The sequence below is a fragment of the Lonchura striata genome, chromosome 17, assembly GCF_046129695.1.
Source record: "Lonchura striata isolate bLonStr1 chromosome 17, bLonStr1.mat, whole genome shotgun sequence".
Lineage (NCBI taxonomy): Eukaryota > Metazoa > Chordata > Aves > Passeriformes > Estrildidae > Lonchura > Lonchura striata.
The window spans coordinates 862,736-878,955 of record NC_134619.1 but is presented as its reverse complement, the minus strand read 5'-3'; the positions used below and the strand labels follow the sequence as shown (position 1 = coordinate 878,955).

The following is a 16,220-nucleotide window of genomic DNA, read 5'->3' as shown; positions in this document are numbered from 1 at the left end:
GGCCGGTGCAGCCCCGCTCCGGCACGCCGTGGCCCCGCCGGCCGGTGGTGTCACGGCCCCGCCGCCGCTCCGCCGCCGCTCGTCCCCCCGCAGCCCGCGGGCCGGGCCCCGCCCCGTGACGTCACGCGGCGGAAGCGCTCCCGCCCCGCCGTTCAGTTCCGGGCCGCCGCCGCCGCCGCGGCCCTGCCCGAGCCGTGAGCGCGGCGCGCTCCGTCCGCGGCACCGGCCGGGCCTCCGCGGCTCTGCCGGGCAGCGCCTCCGGACCGGGCACATCCCGGGCGCTTCCGCCGGAGCGGCGGCGGCTCCCGGCGGCGGAGCGGAGCGGTGAGGGACGGGGCAGGCCGCAGAGCGGGGGCTTGGCCGCGGCGGGCGGGCGGGCGGCGGGGCGGCCGGGGGCGGCGGGAGCTCCCGGTGCCGGTACCGCCGCGGAGGCCCGGCCGGTGCCCGGAGCTCCTCGGCCCGGTCTGCAACAAGTGTCCCGGCCCCGGCGGCGCGGGCTGCCCCCGCTGCCGCCGGTTGCGGCGCCGTGTCCCGCGGCGGCACCGGGAGCGCTGGGCGGAGGGCGCACCGCGGGACAAGCGGGCTTCGCCCCGTGTGCCCCCGCTGCCCCTCGGGTCTGTGGCACCGGCGGGGCAGCGGGGCCGGGGCCGCTGGCTCCCGGGAGGTGTGCCCCGGGCACGGTTAGGAACGGTCCTGCCTCAGCAGCTGCACCGCGCTCCGCTCGGCAGCCGCTGCTCGCGCAGCCCCGGCAGCCGCTGGCCTTCGGCGGAGCACCTGCAGCAGAGCGTTCCTCCGTGCCTGCTGGCAGCCGGGAGCTGTGAAACCTATATTTATCCGTGCTGCTCGCATCGCGAGCTCTCCGCAGCCCGTAACCATGGATGTTGCTGCTGGGTGGGCTGCGGGCACCGCGAGAGGCCGGGCCGCCTGCGGCTCTGGGCTGGAGCAGCCCTGGCACGGCTGCCAGGCTGTGCCATGGCTCAGTGCTGTGCCCTGGTTCAGCTGCCAGGCTGTGCCATGGCTCGGGTGTTGGACTGTGCCCTGACACATCTGCCAGGCTGTGCCATGGCACAGTGCTGTGCCCTGGTTCAGCTGCCAGGCTGTGCCATGGCTCGGGTGTTGGACTGTGCCCTGACACATCTGCCAGGCTGTGCCATGGCACAGTGCTGTGCCCTGGTTCAGCTGCCAGGCTGTGCCATGGCTCGGGTGTTGGACTGTGCCCTGACACATCTGCCAGGCTGTGCCATGGCTCAGTGCTGTGCCCTGGCTTGGCTGCCAGGCTGTGCCATGGCTCGGGTGTTGGACTGTGCCCTGACACATCTGCCAGGCTGTGCCATGGCACAGTGCTGCGCCCTGGCTTGGCTGCCAAGCTGTGCCCTGGCTCAGGTGCCGGGCACGGGGTGCAGTCAGGGCTGCCACGGGCTCTGGGAGATGCAGGACCTCCCTGAAGGTCTCTCCCGTCACCGGGGCCCGCTGGCCCTGCCGTGTCTCACGTGTCGCCAGGCGCTCTGCTTGGTGGGTGTTGGCAGTGGGGATGGCAGGGCTGTCGTGCTGAATGCCGGCACAGGATCGCTCCGTGTCCTGGGGGTGTTGTGCTGGCGTGCTAGACAAAGATCTCTCTGCAATTCTCGCGTGCAGCTCTTCTTGCCAAGGAACAGGCTCTGCTGTCTTTGTCCGCAGACTTCATCCTGCACAACTTGCGGAGGAATGTGGGGAGGGAAGGCACTGCTCCTGGCCCTTATGCTCAGATGTTAATTTAGCACTCCACATTTCCTGTGATTCACAGCCTGTCTCTTGACAGGAGTGCGTGTGCCTTGGAGGAGAAGCAGAACTGCTACTTAACTTTCCCCACACGGGGCTGGCACTGAGCACAGCCTTTCGTGGAGGGATGTTAACTGCCAGGCTGTTGATTTTGTTGTTTGTTTGTTTCCCTGGCCTCTGGGTTGTTGGTGTTTTGTGTTTTGGCTCCTTTCCTTCAGTTGGTCTTGCTCTTAACAAGTATTTTCCTGCAACGCGAGTGTTGATCGGTGTTCCAGCAGCTGCAGTTGATACAGGGTGGAAAGTCTTTTCTGAAGTGCTGTTTGAGACTGACTACATCTGAAACAGTGCACTGACTTCTCCCAACTCCTCTCCCCTGGGGTCGAGAGCTGGTGCTGGTTTGTCTTTTCATGTAGTAAATAAAGCCTGTGGTCTGCTTTGTGATCACAGGTTCCTGAGGCATTGCAGATGGAGTCTTTTTTGGCCTGTTAATTACCCTGGTTCTGGTGAAGCAGCATTTGGGAAATTCTCTTGTCACCAGCTATTTCAGCTGTGTGAGCTCAGTGCACTGAAAATGCAGATCAGTATATCCGTAAAAACAGCTATCCCTGTAAACAAAAGCATACTGACAGAAGCACAGCAATGGTTTTACTCGGTTCCCATAACCAGCTGAAGGTGGCAGGTGTAGCTTTGTTGCCAAAAGATCCCAGTGGTGTTTGCAGCTGCCAGCTTTCAGCTGGGATTTGGGCTGTGGTTTGCAGCAGTCGGGAGTGGGTCTTCTGGAGGTGGCTGCGGAGCTGCCCCAGCTTGGAGGTACCAGCAGCAGGAATGTCAGTGAAAATGTTAGAAATCAAAGGGCAAAGTCAGTAAACCTGCTCAGCCTAGGGACAGTCCTGTGCCACAGGAGGCGAGGGGGAAAAGCAGATCCTTTCACAGAATGAGCAGAGTGGGCAGGGACCTGGAAAACGAGCGGGGAATGACGTTGGGAAGCAGGATGGTGGCATTCCCGTGGATCCTGTGCCTTTTCAGAGTCCTGGGGAGGCTGTGAGGGAGCTGCAGCTCTGTGAGGGGCAGGAGATGTCTGGGCTCTGTGCACCTGGGATGACTTGTGTTTCTTTTCAGTCTTTATTCCAGGACAGTCGCCATTGCTGGAGATTCCTAATGCCAGCTACCCAACCCACTGCCAAATAACCATGAAAGAGAGGAGGTAGCTGCCCCCAGCGTGAGGGAAAATCTGATTTCAATGGATACAAAATACAAAGACGATTTATTTAGGAAGTATGTACAGTTCCACGAGTGCAAACTGAACGCCTCTGACAGCAAGCAGCGTCCTATTAACGATGAGTACTTGCGAGTGGCAGCAGCAGCCTTACTTTGCCTTCCCAAAATTGATCCCTTTTATAGATTCCGGTTGATAAAATTTTACGAGATGGCTGAAAACTCACTGAGATCTGTGAAATCCTCAAGTTTACATTGTCTCCATAATGCATTCAACATGCTTGAGACACTTGGAATTAATCTCTTTCTGTACCCCTGGAAAAAGGAATTCAAAAACATTAAGGTAAGACTTTTTATGTAGCCATAGTGAGAACATGATCTATTTTTCTTTCTGTGAAGGCATTTCATTCGTTCCTTTGAAGGCTTCTCTTTTTCCCATTTATAGCATTATATATAAATATAGATATACAGTTGGTAAACAGAAGCCATAGGAAAGTTCCTGTGTAAAATAAGTGAAGCTTGTGCTGATGAGAGTATCCCCAGAGCAGAAGTACAAGCACTTTCTGCAATGAGAATGTGTATAAAGTAGAAGAGCTTATTTAAGGTTGTTGTTCAGCCTCCCCTGCTGCACTGTTTTATTTCTGCTTGGAGAGGCTTTCACTGTGGTGGGTGGTCAAGCTGGATTTATTCAAGCTGACTCAGAGTTTGACTTGTCTTGCCACAGCTGTTACTGGACACAAGTATTAAACCCAGGGCATGTGTTCAAGTGGATGCTTTGCCGAGGTTTCCACAAGTTGTGTGATAACAGTGAAGGAACTTTTGCAAAAGAGTTGTTTCCAGAATATCTTTGATCTGCTTGTCAGTGCTCAGTTCCTGATGTTTTGATTTTAAGGTGCTTTCAAATGCATCTACCTAAGGCAGGTTCCCAGAGGGAAAAGTGGGATGTCACTGCTGGGCTTGGGTGCTGCAGTCCCATTGGGAGCTCTCTGCAGTTGAGTTTTGTGTTTTATCTTTTGCCTGTGATGGGCAGACTGCTCCTGCCTGCACTCAGAACAGGCTAAGCACATCCCTCAGGTGCTGAGGGCATTTCAGCTTGCAGAATCTCATGTCTCTGCTTTTGGGGATCTTTTTGTGGGAGTTTTTCAATCAATATTAAGTTAAATAAAACTGACAGTTGAAACTGTGTAGTAACTACACAAAGAAGAGTGCACCTCAAGCATATTTAAGGCTGAATTAGAGTTTGACACTCTGCAGTAATTCTGATTTCCTGTTAGCTGCAGCTTGTCCCTGCATGGGGTGGTTCCCAAATCCTGACCTTTTTGCCTTTCATGGCAGGCTTTCTGTAAATTCAGAAATTCATGTCCGGTATGCATTAAAGTTAATATAAGTGCAGAGCAGAATGATTTAAATCACCAGGGAGGACATTATGCAAATCAGGATTTTAAATTGAATGAAAGCTCTCCTACTTTGAATTTCCCTCATGTGGAATTTCCATCTGCTGAGCAGGAGGGATGCAGAAATGGAGCTCATCTTGCCAAGGCAGTTGCATGTGTTCAGAGTCGTTATTGTTGTATTTAATTATACGGTCTCTGTCACTGAATTATCCGAACATCCAGTCCACCGCTGAATTTGTAACCCAGTTTTCCTTTTATTCCCCCCGGCCCTCAGACCTACACTGGACCCTTTGTTTATTATGTCAAGTCTGCTCTAGCGGAAGATGACGTGAGGCAGATTCTGAGCTACATGGGCTACGTCCAAGAACTGGGAACGACGTTTAAGCTCAAAGAGCAGGTCGACGCCATTCAAGTGAAAATGATTTCATTCGAGCTCTTCCTGGCCAAAGTGGAGTGCGAGCAGCTTCTGGAGATCCACCTGCAGGTGAAGGACAAGGGTTATTCCGAGGTGGACGTGGTCAAGGAGCGCAAGAGCAGCAGCGAGGACGTGCGGGGCTGCGCGGAGGCCATGAGGCGGCGCCTGGAGTGCAAGGAGGCGCTGAGCACGTCCATGGCGCGCATGGTGCTGCAGAAGTCGGCCAGCGAGCGCGCCTCCAAGGACTACTACAAGCCAAAGGTGAGCAAGCCTTCCAAGTCGGTGGATGCGTATGACAGTTACTGGGAGAGTAAGAAACCGCCTCTGATGAGCTCGCTGAGCCTCAGGAAGGAGCCGATTTTGGTCGATGCAGAAGATGACATCAAAGATGAAATCATCCGTCCGTCGCCCTCTCTGCTGACCATGTCCAGCTCCCCACACGGCTGTTCGGATGAATACTTGCCGACTTCCTCTCATCACAATGGCATGCTAAGAACAAATGTCCCTTACGGCTCCTATTTTTCTGCTCAAGAGGACTTAGATTTATATACTGAGCCTGATTCTAGAAGCGTGTTAAATTTTAAAAGACAAGACGCTATTAAGCCTGACGTATGGCTGTTAAAAAGTGATGCCAACCCTGTTTACCACAAACGCACCCACCTAGCCAAAGAGACAGCTTCCTCCAAGTGCCAGAACTGTGGCATACCTTGTGGCGCTTCTGTTTGCCAGAAGTGTGACGGCCTGTTCGGCTCGAGGCAGGAGTACCCAGCAGTGAAACAGAGCTCCTACTCCATCAAAGCCCTCCCGAGCGACGGCTTGTCTCCCGCCTCGGCTCTGAGGGAGAAATCCCAGTACACATCACAGACTCAGGGCCAAGACAGGGCCGCTCAGTTCAGCTCCAAGGCCAAGCCTCCGGGCACCTCGCGCTGCGGCTTCTGCAACCGCTCGGGAGCCGCCAACACGTGCACGTTCTGCTCCAAGGTCTCGTGCGACTCCTGCCTCAACGCCTACTACTACGACCCGTGCTGCAGGAAGAGCGACCTGCACAGGTTCCTGCCCAACAACCAGCTGAACTACAAATCGTCCCAGCTGTCCCACGTGGTTTACAGATAGGCTGCACGAGTCTGGTCGGGAAGGGAAGGGGGAGAGGAAAGGGCTATCCTAACTAATGTTCTGACTCCACACTGACCTCTTGCCAAAATCACATGTCCACATATTTGGAACCGTGGTTCAGTGATCAGGTGCCAGTTCTTGATTTTTGTGGCTTCACAGATGCTGCAGATCCATTAGATTTCATGCTGCTATAATTTAGGTAACTCCTAGATGAGCGTTGCTTTTTAACTTACATGGGGGAGAAGAGCACATTTTTCCTTAAAACTTGGCAGCTGTTGTATATTTAAAAAGTGACATCATACCTTCCTATTCTATCATATCTTGCCCAAATAAAACCAAGCGGTATTTGAAAATAAAATCAGAGAATTAAGATTCTCATTTTCTATGAGTGATGGAACCACTGCCAGTTTTTGATAAAGTATGACTTCAAAATGTGCAGGAAATACGAGAATGGCTAATTTTGCAAACAAGGACTATTTTTTGATGTGTGTCTGCATTTCTTGACCTCCAAAATGCAAACACCGTAACCTCTCTTCCTTTTGTCTTTGTTTCCTCCTTCTCCCCTTCTTTCCTGGTTGTTTATTTCAAGCTTATATAGCCTGAATCTGGACGATGTGTGCTTTATTTTCCGGTGTTGCCAATATCATCCTGCTGGGTTTCACTGTACGGTATTCTAAAGAGGTGATCCTGTACCTGTGTCGCTCAGATGATGCCTGGAGTGTTGTCCTCTCAGATGAGTGTCCATTTTCTTTCTGTTGCACATGGTTTAAGTACTGTTCTTCGTACTGTAAATAGGTGATTTGGAAACAGTTTATTTTTAATAAATATTTAATATGTTGAGTTCTTAAAAGTGGTAGAATCATTATAACTATGAAGTCTCTCTGGGTTTTTTGTTCAGGTGACTTTTTGTTTTTCCTTGTACTGTATTTCATAGCTTATTATAGCCACTGTGGCAGAATGATGTTCTTGGCTCTGATCAGTTCTTGGGTTTTAATCTGATGTTTTTTTTCCCCTCTGATAAGGCTGGCACTCATCTGAGTGGAGTCTTGTCTAAGAATTGCAGGATTTGCTCTCAGTGCACGCTTTTTCTTTGTGGTTATGGAAATTGTAAGTATCAATGTTCTGCTTGCTCCCAAATTCACTGCCAGTCTGTCTGTAATGTAGTCCAGCAAGTAAAGCACTGGCCTGGTTAAAAATCAGAGCTCATTTGTGACTCCTGTTCAAGTGAACCCATCAGTTATGGATGTGAATCAGACAATGACCTTTGTCTCCTGCTATAGCACTTGGGAACCCTGGCTGAGAGCCAGGACTCCCTTGTGTTGGGCTCTGTACAGTTTGACCCCCGAACACCACCAGGTTATGAATAGGTTTTAGTTTTTTATTAAAAGAAAACCCCTAAGAATCCTAACTCCTTTATTCCAACTATAGCTAGTTAGCACAAAGTATCAGGCAACCTAATCTGATGTGCAGAATTAAATGTGATTAAAATATCTGTAAAGAACTCTAGCTGAGATGTAAACTGTAGTCCAATTTGCACTGAAATGATTCACTTTGGGGTTTTTAATCACTGTTAGAGTCTAGACTTCTCAACTTCAATGTCCATCACTCCCTGTGTCACAGGAACATGCATGAATGATTGTTTGTCTTACATTTTTTGGGGTGGGGGGGCTTCAGGTAGGTAGAGGGGAAATTACATAGGCTAGTGTTATAAAATAGCTAAAAAAATTTTAGCCATAACTGCGTGTCAGAAGCATTATGGAAATAAGATGAAACCTGGGTCTTAAAGAGGGCTGAGAAAAATAAGTTACGTCCAGTTTGCACTAAGAAACAAAGAGAACAGAGTGTGTTTAACAATCAGGGAAATTCTGAATCAAGGGACTGCAACTGAGCATAATGTCGAGGGCAAGTACTGCCTTGCTGACCCTGAAGGTTGGGGTGAATATTAAGTGAATGATTTTAAGGTTTTCAATCTTGTATGTTTTTTATAAATATATATATATATATATAAATATGACACAAATGTAGATACATTATGTATATAGTGAAGAATTTAAAAACAACTTTACTATTAAAATGCAGTCTAAGGTGGTTTTAATTTTGGTGGTTATTTGGGTTTTGTTCACCTTCTGCAGTTTCATGCCTGTTTGGCTGCTCTACAGTGTATCTTCTAGTTCACCAGTTCAATTTCCATATGGCTCCTCACACTACAGTGAATAATTAAAACTGTGATGCCACGTAATTTTTATGGTGACCAGGGCAGGGGCTATACCTGCTCTGAAAAAGAGAAGTCCTCTGTATATATGTCATGGAATCCTGTAGTACAAACCTGTGTTGAATTGAAGTGATACCATGCTCTATTTTTGTGTATCTTACTGTATGAGGTTGCTGTGATTGATACAGTAAAATATATGCGAATTTAAAATGCAGGTGTTTTGCATCTGATTCGTTTAAATTAATTTATGTTTTGAAGGAATTTAAAAATAAAGAGGCCTTTAAGAAAAGGCTTCACTCTTTTCTTAAAGTGGCGTGTGCATGTAGCCGTCTGTTCCCCGCTGCGTTCGCATGCCGTGAGCCGCGGCTGCCGGGTCCGTCCCGGGGCCGGGCCGGGCGTGCTGCCTGCAGAGCTGCTGAGACAAATCTGCTCCAGCATGACTCAGAGTTCCTGGAGCATGGGAGCCGCTCTGGCAGCAGCCTGCAGCAGGCTCAGCTGGGGTGGCAGCAGGTTCTGGGGCTGTGTGGAGCTCCCTCCATGGAAGCCAGCCCTGGCTCTCCGTGGCGCTTGCCCAGCGAGCTTCCCGAGCGAAGCTGCATCTCCCGGAAGATGTGTGATACTGCTGAGGTACATTTTGGCACTTGGATTAGGCCTTCTGCTCCTTTTGCATCCTGCTAGCTCTGGAGCAGGATAACTCCTCAAGTTCCAAACTAGATCATTCTTTTTGTTTGTTCCTTGTGTTGAAAAGCATGTCAGGTGAATGCCAAAGTGCCTGTCCTAAGAGTGTTTTATGGTCTGTGGTGCTTGCTGGAATTACCAGGGAGGATTATAAAAATCAGGCTCCAGGTAACTAAAATATTCTTGCAGGAAATCTTGCCTCACACCGTGATGTTTCTTGAGCTGACATGCTTGTGGTGCATATAAAGCAAGCCTGTAAGCTGTCCTGCTGCCTGGAATCTCTGATTACAGACCTCTAAGCTTGTTTGCTGCGTCTTTGGCTTTCAACAGAAGCTTAAAGGTTCCATACATGGTTAAGTAATTTAGACTTGATGATTTGAACTGACAGCTCCTTAAAGTTATTTTCTGGAAGATGACTGTAGGTTACGAGCATTTAGTGCACATTGCTAACTATGCTCTAGAATGTTTTTAAGGGAAGAGTATTTGTTTCCAGTATTTGTTTAGAAAGAGGAGCTAATCTGAGCATGGTGATAATTGATACACTGCCAGAGAGACTGGGAGAAAAGCAGGAGGTGACTCTTGGTGTACCTGGTTTGGCTCTGAAATCAGAGTGAATTGGGCCTTTTAGCATGATCATTCCCATGGTATGTCAGCAGCAGCTGGACTGGGCTGCAAGTGTCCCTGTTATTTCTAAAAGGTGTTCTATGATTTCTTCTGAAAATTGTGGAATGTGGCTGTGTTTGTCCAAGATTGTAAGTACTTTTCTTTTTTACCGTTGATCATGTTCCCCTGGGAAACGTTTTCTCTAACTGGTCTTACCAGTCTGAAAATGTAGGGCAGGGGATCAGTAACTGAGTAGGTTTGTGGTTTTGTACTCCTGCATCCCGCTGTGAAAAACCGACTCGGGGCCAAGGTGAAAACGAAGAGGATGCAGCACATCTTACAGTGCCGGGAGGAAAGCAAAGGGTTGATGGCCCTGGTGCGGCAGCAGCTCCTTTACCTCCCAAACCCCGCGGCCAGCCGCAGAACTGGGGCTGCTCCGTGCGCGGAGAGGGTGGGAGAGGCAGGGCGGCTGACCGGGCAGCCTCGCCGCGGCTCGCAGCTGTGCGTGTGCCCAGGGGCTGCTCCTCGGCCAGGGGCTCGGCTCTGGCACGGCCCGGCCCGGCTCTGCTCTGCCCTGGAGGGCTCCGTGGGCAGCCTGGCGTGCAGCTCCCTGTGCCAGGCCAGCCCTGAGCCAGGCTCGGGAGAGGCAGCTCCGAGCCGGGCTCCGTGCGGGCTGTAAGCGGGATTAGAGCCCAGAGCGGGCGCTCGCTGCCGCCCCGCTGGCAGTGAGACAGGATCGGGCACAATGGGCACTCGCTCGCTGCCGCCCCGCTGGCAGTGAGACAGGATCGGGCACAATGGGCACTCGCTCGCTGCCGCCCCGCGCTGCTGCCGCTTCCCCGCTGCCCGGTGAGACGGGCTCGGGCAGGCGGGCAGCCGCCGCGGTTTTCGAGCCGGCTGCTTCGCTGCCCTGGCCGCCGGAGGAGGAAGGATCTGCTCCCCGTAGGGGACTCTGGAGGAGGGCAGCGCTGCGCCGCTGCCCCTTGGCCGCTGCCCCTTGGCCGCTGCCAGGCTGCGGGGCAGAGCTGGCCAGGCTTTGCCGGGCACGGGCAGGAGGATTCCGCTCCGGAGAGCCGCGTTCGCGGTTCCCTACCCCGGCACAGCAGCTCGGGGCTTTGCTCGCTGCTCCGAGGGGTGCCCTGCTGCCCGTGCCCCCCGCTGGCAGCGGCGGCTCCGGCTCCTGCTGCTGGGGCGGGCAGCGAGGCTGTGAAAGGCGTCCTGACACCCAGCAGCCTCCTGCCTCCGGCACTGACTCGCAGTCAATGTGGAAAGGCTTTGTGCACAAAAAGCCTGGACAGGTGGAAATGCTCCAGATAAAAATGAAACAACCTGCTCTGATTATTTTTTTCCTTGGCATGAAGAAGAAATTTCTCTTCCAGCATTCAGAGTCTGGGGGGAACTGAAGTAATTTTGTAGGGAACTTTACATGAGGTTAGAGATTGCTTTAATTATTGATATTTCTTATTGATGAGATCTTTTCTGAGTGCGGCAGATCCTGAATGTGAGTGATGGAGATTCTGGAGCTTCTGCTCAGGCTGGGCTTTATCATCCACAGTTCCTGCTTTGAGATGAGGATGTGAAATACCTTCTGACTTGGGTAATAGCTCCCATTTGTTTTTCCTGTCTTATCTGGGCTTTGAGTTAACTCTGCGCTGTGCAGGTCTCTGCCCTGAAGACTGTCAGAGTTCCAATGGCTGTAAGTGGCTCAGGAGCAGCCCTGGCAACTTGTGTGTGGCAGCTGCTTCTGCTGTTGTGGGTGTGGGGCTGTCATGCTTCCTGCTTTAGAAATCATTCTCATGATAGTCATACTGTTCTGAAATTTTTCATCATCAACCTGCTTTAAAAAAAGAAAAAGAAAAATCAACCCACAAGTGCTCATCAGCTCCTTAGAGAAAAATGCTGCTTTCTCCCAAAGTAAGTAAAATCTGGTCTGTTGCTTTGCATCAAGGTGCTTGAATTTAAGTGCCTTGCCTGGAATTTTCACAGGCACCTTTCTAAAGCACGGCCGGTTGTGGTGAGCAGCCTTTGCTGTGGGAGCAGTCTCTGTGTGACTCCACCATTGCACATGTGCAAATGCCAGACTCATAAATGCAATGTTAGTGAGAAGACATGCTGCTGGCCAGCAAGTCTGAGAAGGAGCAGCCTCATCACGTCTCGGTGCACTGATGCTGACTGGCACATCCTTGCTGAACCTTCCCACGGGGCACTCTGGGGTGGAGAGGAAGCCTCCTCCTCCTCCTCCTCCTCTCCCGTGTGCCACCAGCAGCCTGGGTGTGCCCACGGCTGCGTGGATTTAGTGGCCACAGCAGTGCCAGGTGTGCCCACGGAGGAGGGGCTGTAGGATTTCCTGGCCACAGCTTGCACAGGCTGACTCAGTGGAGAAGCAGAAGGGGACAAGGACAGCACCTGCCCCATCTCCTGTTCCAAGCCTGTTTCCTCAGCTCAGGGTCAGCCTTTGTGTCTTGAGGGGAGAGTTCAGCACTGCTGTGAAGCACCTCCCCAGGAGCTCAGTTCCCCTTGGGAAGTGCTGGAGAAGGCTCCTTATTGCTCTTGGGATGTGCTCTGAGGAGACACTGCCATTTCCAGCTCTTTTTGCTTTAGGTTTGTTCCTGGCCCTCAAACTGCAAACGTCTGTGGCATTGTTTCCCGTGGCATTAATTGAGATGTGCTCTCAGAGCTGTTCCCAGGCTGCTTTATGCGCTGGCTTTGGGCCACCTCAGCAGAAATCAGTGGGCTGCGTGCATATGTTCTGCTTCTCCTTTTTTGGGGAGAGTGGGGGAGAGGGGCTTAGCTCCCCACGCTCTGCCTCTCACTCCTGGAGAAGTAAAACCCCTCTTAAGGACCAAATTCTCTCACTCTCCAGACCCCAATGCCAGAAGCTGCTCTGAGGGACAGTTCCAATGGCAGGAACGAGCAGGAGGTGTCTGGTTTCTGCTCTGCTGGGAAGTCCTGTGGGGTGGCCGTGGCACTGCTGGTCACTGCTGGTCACTGCTGGTCAGTGCTGGTCAGTGCTGGTCACTGCTGGTCACTGCTGGTCATTGCTGGTCACTGCTGGTCATTGCTGGTCACTGCGCTGCCCCGCAGCAGCCAAGGCACAGGCTGCAGGTGCTGCTGCAGGACAGAGCTGGGAGGTGTCAGCTGAGCAGAGGATGCTCTTAGACTCTGGCACCCACTCCTCCGTCTCCAGTGGAGAATTTCAGCCTGAGCACACAAAACCTCTTCAAGTAAATTAGTAACAGAAATGAGACTTAGAATGGGTGACTGACGGAGGGTCGAAGAGCATGTTTGGTCTGTGTGTGGTCCTTGTCCTACCTTTGCATCTTCAGAGACCAAACTTGAAAGGTCAGTCTCAGAAATCCCTTTCCGCCCCTTTCTTACTCCTGCATTTCAGTATTCAGTTAGAGAAGCACTGAGTCATCTGAAATGTGTTCTCTCCTCCAGGATCATGGCTGGGCTCTGGGAAGAGTCTGCCACAGGGAGTCTTCCAAACCTCCCTTCACTTGGTCTCCTCTAGGACTTCTGCCTCCTTCAGGAATCAAAATCTGATTCACTTTCTATTGTGACTCGTAAAGTCTTGGACTACTTAGAGACATATCAAAAATTAAAATAATCTCTTTTGACAGCATCAAAGCCTGTGGTGTTTGAATCTTTGATATGAAGATTTCTCCTGCTTGGAGAACAGCTCATTTTTAATGCTGTGAAATAGAGCATGATAACTGTGCTGCTGTCTGTACTACAGTGAGCATTATGTGCTGCTTAATAAAATGATGCTCCTGTCCAAGAGCTTTCTGTCTAAATGAAAGAAGGTGCAGTATTAGTATTCAGATGTTGGTAACTAACACTAAAAACTTTTTGCACAAATTTGTCTTTGGTGTAGATTTTCTGCCTGCAGCTGGAGTTAAATTCTTTCTCCCTGGTCCAGTGCTCACAGCTTAAAAGACAACCTGTTAAATGTTGCAATGGCCCAGATACCTCTGGGACCTATTGCCTGTCTGGTCTGGCTCTGCAGGGGGTTTGCAGTACAAGAAGAACTGAGGAAGGATTTTTGAGATGTGCTGAAACACTGTAAGGTCTACAAACAAGATTTGAGGGAAAGAAAGATGGGAGGCCCTAGGAAGAAAGACATGACTGTAGAAGTGCAAAACTTAGGGGATTTTGCCACCAAGAACTCTGTCTGCTCACCAGGATCAAACAGAAACGTTCCTGTTGTGGTACAAACCCAGGTATAATCCCTGTATTTGCCTCCTGGCTGCTCCTGAGCCTATCTCAGGGCAGGTTGCAGGCATCTTCTGGTACGTTCAGAGCATGATGTAAAAATCTTTTTCCTCTTCATTGTACTTCCTGCTTTTCAAGAGGCTCAAAGCCTGTTGGCAAAATGACTTTTATTGAGCACAAGTAGGATGGTCACATATCTTTGGAGTGAATGTGGATTTGACACTGATTTGTTTCTGCTTTTTCTGCCTGCAGCTTTTCACTCATGCTCTCCAGTGAAGGATGTTATTTCCTCGTGGAATATTTTCCATATGACTAAATAAAGTCCAGGGGCTGTGATTTTTGTGTCAGTGCTTGGCACTGTGGGCTTCTGCTCAGAAATCAGATGGACATGTGAGAAGTAGTCCTAAAAACAAGCTCTGCATTATTAAGAGTGATAGAGTAAAACAAAATGATCAGGTATTTTAATTTCCGTGGCTCTTAGAATTTGTCCTTTTCCCCCAACAAAGCCTGAAGGCACAAGGAGATTCATTCATTGTCAGCAGACACCTTCCCTTGCCAAACGGAGAGTCACGTCCCAGTTTCTCCATTTGCACTCCCCAGAAGGTGGTGCCTGTGAAAAGCAGCAGCTCAGCTGCAGGATGTTCAGGGAGCAGGAGCTGTCCCTGGAGCACCGACAGCAGCTCTGCCCCACCAGGAGCCTGATTTCCAGTTCTGCTGGCTCAAGAGCTCCCCTGCTGCACACGTGCAGAGATTTTTCAGAAAATCAGACCTATGGACTGATTTTGCAGAAAATCAGACTTCAGGTGCAATGGGACCCATGTCTGGTGGCAGCCTGGAGGGGCACCACTCTTTGGGGATTCGCTGGGGAAAGCAGGCAGGGCTGTGCTGTGGCATGGAGGAGGCACCACAGTGGGAGGCTGTGCTCTGCTGGGCTCTGCTGTGCTCTGCTGGGCTCTGCTGGGCTGCAAAAGGCTGAACTAGAGCTCTCTTCCATCTGAGCACAGCTGTTCCTTAGACAACCTCTGGAACACGGGCCCCTTGCCCCATTCTCGGCAGCCAGCCCTTACCCTGTGAAGGGGCTGGGAGCTGGAGGAGTTTCCTCTGCAGAGGTGTTTGAAGGCAGCTCTCAGGTGTCCTGCTGTGGGTGGGCTGACCACAGGCTCTGCGGGTGCTCCTGTGCTGCTCTGAGTGCTGCCTGGCTGAATTTGGGGTTTATGCCCCCTGCTCTCAGGCTTGTGGCCAGGCTGCCACCAGCAGGGCTAACCCCCGAGTCCCAGCATCGGAGCCTGCCCCAGGACCTGCAGCTGCTGCACACATTTCCCTGCTCCCCTCAGCTTCACTCTGAAGTTTCTGCAGGGGTGAGGCGCCCTCCATGGCAGGGGAAGGTGGAGAGGGAGCCCTGCTGTGCTGAGCTCGGGGGGATCCAGCCCTGGTGCTTCCAGGGACACTTCGCAGTGCCCTGCAGGCTGTGCAGCTGAGCAGGGCTGACTTAGCCCAGAGAGGATCCTGAAAGTTAAGGGTTAAGCTCTGACCAGCTGGACTTTAAGAGACAGGCAGCATTCAAAGCAGAGAGGACTAGTGGGATGTGAGAAGCCAGAATTTGCAGGCACGGGGAATTGTGGGTGGCACTGAAAAGCCAAATACATGAACAGAAATACATGTATTTAATATATATTTCCATTACAGTCACAAGCACAAATTGTGAGGGGGGAAGTGCATCTCAAGAGCAACATATGTGTTACCTCATGCCTCCTGCTAAGTATACAAGCATGGGAATAAGTGTCTACTTAACACAGAGCTGAAAGTTTGGTGTGCAGATGGTAGGAAGTTGGGCAACAGCATGTGTAGCTTGGATCTGTCCTACGTGAATGCCATCACCCAGCGTTGTTTCTGGCTAAATGTCACCCTTCAGATCCCTCCCTGACCCACTTGCAAAGATGCTGAGCTGCCTCTTCAGCAAAGGAGTGCTCAGGAAATTGTGACCTCAGCTGGGCTAGGTGAGAATCTAGTGATGATAAAATCAGATGAGAACACAAAGCAGTGGGAGAAAAAGGGCTGATAAAAGCAGCCCATGGGCCTAAATCTTGTCAGAAAATGGGGGGGTCTCTCCCCGCCCTTTAAGGAACATCCTGTAACTGCTACCACAGCCACCTGAGGTGAGGCAGACAAGGACTCTGTTGGTACAACCAGCTTCAGGTCCACTGAAGGGGATTTGGAGCTTGAGCTGGCCCTTGATTTCAGCAGGAGTTGGAAAAGCTAATAAAGTGTACTTAGCACAGATGTGAGACTTACTCTGTGGGAAAAATGCCTTGTGAGGCTGGGAAGAAGGATAAATATCTCCGTACTCTGCTCTCCAGTGATTCCAAAGCCTCCAGAGTTCTGGATTTGCCCACATCCCATGTGGGAGTCCTGTTCCCTGAGGGGAACTTAGTGTTGGCCATTCATGGCTTTGGAAGCTGGTTCTTACCATGAGATTTAATTTGCAGCCTAATCCATTAGGGAGGAACTCTTATCCTGCCCCAAAAGCAGATTCCCCTTCTGAGGACACTGAAACTTCTCTTCCATGAAATTACAATTATGTAATGAAAAAGAGAAAGCTCTTATTATAAAACTTAAA

The 16,220-nt window shown here is 51.1% G+C and overlaps 1 protein-coding gene across 1 annotated transcript; it reads left to right on the top strand.

Annotated features, from left to right (window-relative positions):
• The first annotated feature begins 203 nt into the window (after nucleotides 1-203).
• Nucleotides 204-8,321, top strand: SPATA2 (spermatogenesis associated 2). The gene is made up of 3 exons (XM_021539213.3): nucleotides 204-324; nucleotides 2,878-3,316; nucleotides 4,642-8,321. Exons 2-3 carry the CDS (start codon nucleotides 2,999-3,001, stop codon nucleotides 5,893-5,895), a joined length of 1,572 nt encoding a protein of 523 aa, XP_021394888.2. The 5' UTR covers nucleotides 204-324; nucleotides 2,878-2,998; the 3' UTR covers nucleotides 5,896-8,321.
• Nucleotides 8,322-16,220: the final 7,899 nt, after the last annotated feature.

Excerpts from the sequence above, each read along its gene's own strand:
- SPATA2 (XM_021539213.3), top strand. The coding sequence starts at position 2,999 with ATGGATACAAAATACAAAGACGATTTATTTAGGAAGTATGTACAGTTC. Across the intron at positions 3,317-4,641 it reads AGGAATTCAAAAACATTAAG|ACCTACACTGGACCCTTTGT; the intron begins GTAAGACTTTTT and ends CCCGGCCCTCAG.